General features: G+C 41.3%; 1 protein-coding gene across 1 annotated transcript; it reads left to right on the plus strand.

Moving 5' to 3' along the window:
- Window positions 1-4,492: 4,492 nt before the first annotated feature.
- On the plus strand, window positions 4,493-5,440 carry LOC102828395 (olfactory receptor 10V1-like). The gene has a single exon (XM_006876467.1). The coding sequence runs from the start codon at window positions 4,493-4,495 to the stop codon at window positions 5,438-5,440; it is 948 nt and encodes a 315-aa protein (XP_006876529.1).
- The last annotated feature ends 1,679 nt before the right edge of the window (window positions 5,441-7,119 follow it).

Here is a 7,119-nt window from a genome sequence, read left to right on the forward strand (position 1 = left end):
AAGACCCCCAATGAGATGGATTGGCCAGGTGGCGGCATCTATGGACTCAAGCGTGACAACAGTAGTGAAGTTGGCCCAGGATTGGGCAATGTTTTGTTCTGTTGTGCATAGTGTTGCTATGAGTCGGTGCTAACTTGATGGCACCTAACAACAACAACAACAACAACAACAACAACAATGTCCTCCAGGTTCATTCATGTTATAAGACGTTTTGTGGATTCATTATTATTCTTTAACATGATGCAGATTCCACTGTATGTATCATAAGTTTGATTATCCATTCATGTGTTCATGGGAACTTAGATTGTTACCATCTTTTTGTTATTGTGAATAATGGTGTGATTGATGTGAGTGTGCATATTCCTATTTGTGCCATGGCTCTCATTTCTCTAGGTTATATACCAATAGTGGAATTGCTAGATCATATGATCTCCCTGGTGTAATGCTGTAGGACAGGCACAGGACTGTTAACTACAAGGTTGATGGTTTAAATCCACCAGCTGTTCCTTAGGGTTCTGTACAGAGTTGCTATGAGTTGGATCTGACGTAATGACATTTAACATCAACAACACGATACTCCTATTTCTAACTTTTAATGAAGCTCTCCATAGTTTTCCACAGTGGTTACACTATTTTATATAATCCCTCCAGCAGTATATGGAAGTTCCAGTATCTCCATCCCCTCGCCGGCATTTGTTGTTTTTTTTGATCCTTGCTGAGATGAGATGATATTTGCAGTTTGATTTGCAGTTCTCTAATGGCTATTGGAAGATACAGAAAGCAGCAAAAGAAGATGGAAGGAATACACAGAGTCACTGTAATAAAATCAAATGGACAATGTTCAACCATTTCAAGAGATAACATATGATCCAGAACCCATGGTACTGAAGGTAGAAGCCCAAGGCACTTCTGAAGACATTGGCAAAGAACAAGGCTCTGGGAATAGATGAAATACAAATTGAAATCTTTCAAAAAACTGATGAAGCACTGAAGGTACTCACTCATCTAGGCCAAGAAATTTGCAAGATAGCTACTTGGCCAATCCACTGGAAGAGATGTATATTTGTGCACACTTCTAAGAGAGACGACCCAACAGAAGTTTAACATCATTGGACAATGTCATTAATATCCTATGCAAGTAAAATTTTGCTAAAGATAATTCAAAAAGCAACTGCAACTGTCAGGAACTGCCAGAGGTTCTAGTTGCATTCAGATGAGGATGTGAAAAATCACAACAGAATGAAACTGCTGACGTCATATAGATCTTGGATGAAAGTAGAGAATACCAGAAGGATACTCACTTGTGCTTTATAGATTATTCAAAGGCTTTTGACTGTGCATCATGACAATCTATGGACACCATTGCAGAGAATGAGTATTTTGGAACATTTAATTGTGGTCATGAAGAACCTGTAAGAGACCAAGACAGTCATTCAAATATGACAAAGAGGCATTGGATGGTTTAAAATCAGGGTTGTATTCTTTCATCATATTTATTCAATCTGTATGCTGAGCAAAGAATCTGAGACGCTGTATTACATGAAGAAGAACATGGCATTAGGATTGCAGGAAGACTGCTTGCTGAAAGCAAAAAGGACTTAAAATACTTACTGATAAAAATCAATGGCCACAGACTTCAGTATGGGTTACACCTCAATGTAAAGAAAACAAAAATTCTCACTCCTGGAGCAATAAATAACATCATGACAAATGGAGAAAAGATTGACGTTGTCAAAAACTTCATTTTGCTTGGATTCACAATCAACACTCATGGAAGCAGCAGTCAAGAAAAACAACATATTACATTAGACAAATCTGCTGCACAAGACCTCTTTAAAGTGTTGAAGAGCAAAGATGTCAGTTTGAAAACTCAAGTCCACTTGATCTGAGCCATAGTAATTTCACACATGCATGTGAAGGTTGGACAGTAAATAGGAAGGCCATAGAAGAATTGATGCATTTGAGTTATGGTGTTGGAGAAGAATATTAAAAGTGCTATGGGCTGTTAGAACAAACACATCTCTGTTGGAAGAGGATGTGTTTGTACAACCAAAATGTTCCTTAGAAGCCAGGATGGCGAGACAGTCTTTCATACTTTGAACATATTATCAGAAGGGACAAGTCCCTGGAGAAGAACACCAGGCAAGGTAAAGTGGAGGGTCAGCAAAAAAAAACAGTAAGAATTCCAATGATTTGGGACAGTGGCAGCAGCAATGAACTCAGTTTACCAACAATTGTGAGGATGGTACAGGACCAGGCAGTGTTTCATCCTGTTGTGCATAGGGTGGGTATGGGTGGGAACGACTCGATGGCACCTAACAACAAAAACAATGGTGAAAAATCATGACAACCTTCAATGAGTTCTTTAAAAAAAATTTTTTTTTTTATTGTGAATTGAGTGATCAATTTTTCATTAAATAATTCATACATGTTTTGTTTCGTGTTGATTGCCATCCTCACGATGTAACGTCACTTTTCCCACTTCCTCCCTGTGCTTCCTGTTTCAGCCCTCTTGTTTCTTAATCTTTCTAAGTTGTTTTAAGGTGTGTGTCCTTCACTAGTATTATTGTTTTCCTTCTAGAGCTACCTATTGTTTGGCTAAGGAGTTCTGGTAGAGTAGTGATTATGAGTTGGGCTTCGAACCTCAAAGTCAGCAATTCTAAACTACCAACTGTTCTCCGTGGGAGAAAGATGAGACTTTTTGCTCCCGTAAAGATTTATGGCCTTGGAAACCCTATAGAGGATCGCTATGAGTTGGAACCAACTCCGCAGCACATAATCAATCAAATCAATTGTTTGGTTAAAAAATGAGCCATGGGTGTGAGTTCATTTCCATAACTGAAGGGAGACTAAGTGTCATAGTCTTGGGAATTCCACCAGTCTCTAACCAACCAGTAAATCTTGTCTTTTTAAAAATATATTTTTGAGTTTTGCCCACATTTTTCTATTACTGTACCCAGGACCTTTTTAATGTGATTCTATTCAGACCAGCCACCAATAAATTTTGTTATCTTATTTAGCCATATTCATTCTGGAATATGTTGTTGCTGTTACTAAGTGCCATAGAGTCAATTTGGACTCAAAGTGATCCTGTATAGGGTTTCCAAGGAGTGGCTGGTGGGTTTGAACCACCAACCTTGTTGTTAGCAATTCAGTGCTACAACATCACAAAAAATACAATACAATTCTTACCTTTCTTGTGGGAGACCTGGGTTCAGATTCTGGCCAAAGTATTTCATGTACGACCACTAATTTTAGAGATTTGTGTGTTGCTGAGTTGCTGAAAAAGTTTCATCAGAGCTTCCAGACCAAGATGGACTAGAAAGAAATGTCTGGAGATCTATTTCCAAAAATCAGCCAGTGAAAATCCTACGCATTATGGGGATCCAATTTAGAAGTGATGATGGACATGGCACAAGATTGGACAGCACTTTGTTATGTTGTGTATAGGTCACTGTGAGTCAGGGCCTGACTTGATGGCAGTCATCAACAACAGCGCCACACCAGTACTCATGTTGCATAGAGCAGAGAGTAACCCTGAGGGAGGCTAATCACTGAGTTGCTAATCGAAATGTTGAGAGTGATTTGAACCCACCAGCCACTCCATGGGAGTGAGATGTGGCAGTACACTTCTATAATTATAGCCTAGGAAATCCTATAGGGCAGTTTCATCCTGTCTTCTAGGGTGACCTTGTTGTTGTTAAGTGCCGTCGAATCGGTTCTGACCCATGGCGACCCTAAACAGGGTTTCCTAGGGTATAAATCTTTATGGGAACAGAAAGCCTCATCTTTCTCCCGTGGAGCAGCTGGTAGTTTCGAACTGCTGACCTTGTGGTTCCCAGCCCAATTTATAACTACTATGATACCAGAGCTCCTACTTCTATAATTATAGCCTAGGAAATCCTATAGGGCAGTTTCATCCTGTCTTCTAGGTTTACCCTGAGTCAGAGTTCACTTGAAAGAAATTGGCCTTTTTTTTTTAGGCATCAAGGAGGAAGCAGAGTTTAGTATTAATGAATATTGTCAACATTTATGGATCGCTTACTAGGCATCAGTTACCTCTCATTGCAACCCTAAAGTGTACCCTGTTGTCACCCCATTTTAAAGATGAAGAGGTTAAATAAAGAAAATGTCAGCAAGTTTTCCAAGGGCGTATGGTTGCTTACTGACAGATGAAGGATTGACAACGAAATCGTCCAATTCCATAAGTTGTTTGCTTGATAACCAATGCGTCAAGGAATGAGAGTAGAGGGAGTTGAGGAGTTTGTGGTCTGGGAATACGATAGATTTTGGTGGTAAACTATTTCTGTATAGTAACAGTCAAACGCTCTTGCAGGACTTGAGTTATCTGAATTTAGAGTGATGACAGAGATGTTTGGAGGGAGAAAGACCAGGAAGTGTGAGGGCAAGAGATGCACGCGTCATTGAGCTGTGGTGTGCGTGTGTCCTAACACTGATCTCTTCGCAGGAGCAGCTCTGATGCTTTGAGCATATGGAGGATACCAACCAAACTGGGATGATTCACTTCCACTTCCGCCCCTTCTCCAAACTCCCTGAGGTGCAGATGCTGATTTTTGTGGCCTTCCTGATTATGTATCTGGTCAGCATCAGTGGGAATGTTTCCATTTCCATTATCATAGGGATCCATCATTCTCTTCACACCCCCATGTACTTCTTCCTGGCCAATCTGGCAGCCCTGGAGATCTGCTATTCTTCCACCATAGCCCCTCTGACTCTGGCCAGTGTCCTGTCCCCGGAGAAAACTATAATCTCCCTTCCTGGATGTGGTGTCCAGATGTTCCTCTTCATCTTCCTGGGCAGTGCAGATTGCATTCTGCTGGCCATCATGGCCTATGACCGGTTTGTGGCCATCTGTCACCCTCTGCGCTATACTCTCATCATGAGCTGGCGGTTATGTGTCCAACTGGCTCTGGGGTCTCTGGTGTTGGGATTCATCTTGGCCATGCAACTGACTGTGCTCATCTTTCAACTCCCATTCTGCAGCAGCAAAGAGATTAGTCTCTTCTACTGTGATGTCCTCCCTGTCATGAGACTAGCCTGTGCAGATACCCGGGTTCATGAGGCCACTTTGTTTGTGGTCAGTGTCATTGTCCTCACCATCCCATTCCTGCTCATTAGTCTTTCGTATGTTTTCATAGTGTCTGCCATCCTGAAGATCCACTCGGCAGAGGGGAGACACAAGGCTTTCTCCACCTGCTCCTCTCACCTCACTGTGGTCCTCCTCCAGTATGGATGCGGAAGCCTCATCTACTTGTGCCCCAGCTCCAGCTACTCTCCTGAGAGGGGCCAGGTAGTGTCTGTGGTTTACACGTTCATCACTCCTGTGCTGAACCCCATGATCTATAGCATGAGGAACAGAGAGCTTAAGGATGCTTTGAAGAGAACAGTGACGAGGTTCTTGCTGCCCCAAACACAATGAGCACACTCAATGATCATCGGAAACGTTGTTGGGGAAGACAAATGAGTACACTGTCTGAAAGATGTGGAGGAAAGGGGACCAAGAAGTCACTGGTTCTACACTTTTACTTCTTTCTGATTATATTGTTTTTGAAAAGTCATTGCCCGTTTCTCAACCTCAGGTTCTTCATCTGTAAAATGGGGATTAAAATGCTTGAAGAATCTAAATAGTTTTGTTGCTGTTGAGTAGGTATTTACTCAGGCAACCTTATGTGTCTTGTGTCTTCTTCATGATTGTTGGTATGTTTGAATCTGTTGTTGTAGTTGTTGCATAGTGCCTTCCAAGTTGGGGGTAATTCTGTTGTAGTTATGAGGATGAAAATGCTTTCGGACTTCTAGTGTGGTTGTTAATGTCCTCACCAATCTATGTAAAGTCTTTGTCCTTGGAACTACCTTAGAGACAGCTTTGACATTCTTGTTATTGTTGTTAAGTGTCGTGGAGTTGGTTCCAACTCATAGCGACCCTGTGTAGGGTTTCTGAGGAGCGGCTAGTGAACTTGAACCCTTGACCTTGTAGCTCAAACTGACCTTACACATGAATCCACAGCACCACACCAGGACTCCTTACATTCTTATTGCTGTTGTGAAGTGCCGTTGAGTCGATTCCGACCCATAGAAACCCTGTACAAGGTTTCTGAGGAGCAGCTGGTGAGCTTGAACCACCGACCTTGAACTTCAGACGGCTTTGCAGTCTGATGCATTAACCCACAGCGCCACACCAGGACTCCGCTTATGTTCTTAGGGACCTCAAACTTGTACATATTTGAAGAGATAAAGTTAAGAATAAGGTGTAAATCAAACTGGATTATCCCAGTCACTCTCCCATAATTCCCATGGTGTAAATGCTGAGTCTGTGTCTTTTTGAATCAATTCTCTATCTTTGAAAGACATTAAAAAAAAAAAGAAAAAGCTTTTTATTGTGAAGTGGGTGAAGGTCTAGAGAGCAGATCAGTTTTCCATTCAGCCATTCACGTACTTTGCTTCATGTCATTTATTGCAACCCCAATATGTAACACCACATATCCTGTTCTCTCTATCCTCTCTAACACACTCACACATACGCACACTCATGTATACACACATACCTCACCTTTCCCTTTCTTTATGGCTATCCCTAGTTGTGTATACATCACATGGAAAAATACTTTGCTAATTGATCTTTCTGTGTAGGATGAGGGCCATATTGGTTCCAATCTGGATTCAGGTAGAAGAAATTAATTCTGTGAAGGCAAACACTGTCTGGATACAGCCAAGTGGAGAAAGGACTCATAGTCACATGGCTCTGAAGAATCAGAGTAAGATGATAACCATTTTCATGATAGTCATTCACTTCAAGGCACTGGTATTGGAACAAAGATGATTTGCTGGCTTTTGGTAGGGTAGCAGAAGCTCATTTATCTCTCTTATCATTGATTACTAGGTGATTTATCTTTTCTGCAAATATTATTATATTCATTATGTACTATGTACCCCCTGTATGCTGAGCAAATAATACGAGAAGCTGGGTTCTATGAAGAAAAACGTGGCATCAGGATTGGAGGAAGACTCATTAACAACCTGCAATATGCAGATGATATAACCTTGCTTGCTGAAAGTGAAGAGGACTTGAAACATTTACTTACGAAGATTAAAGAGCACAGC

Source organism: Chrysochloris asiatica, unplaced genomic scaffold (assembly GCF_000296735.1).
Source record: "Chrysochloris asiatica unplaced genomic scaffold, ChrAsi1.0 scaffold00381, whole genome shotgun sequence".
NCBI lineage: Eukaryota > Metazoa > Chordata > Mammalia > Afrosoricida > Chrysochloridae > Chrysochloris > Chrysochloris asiatica.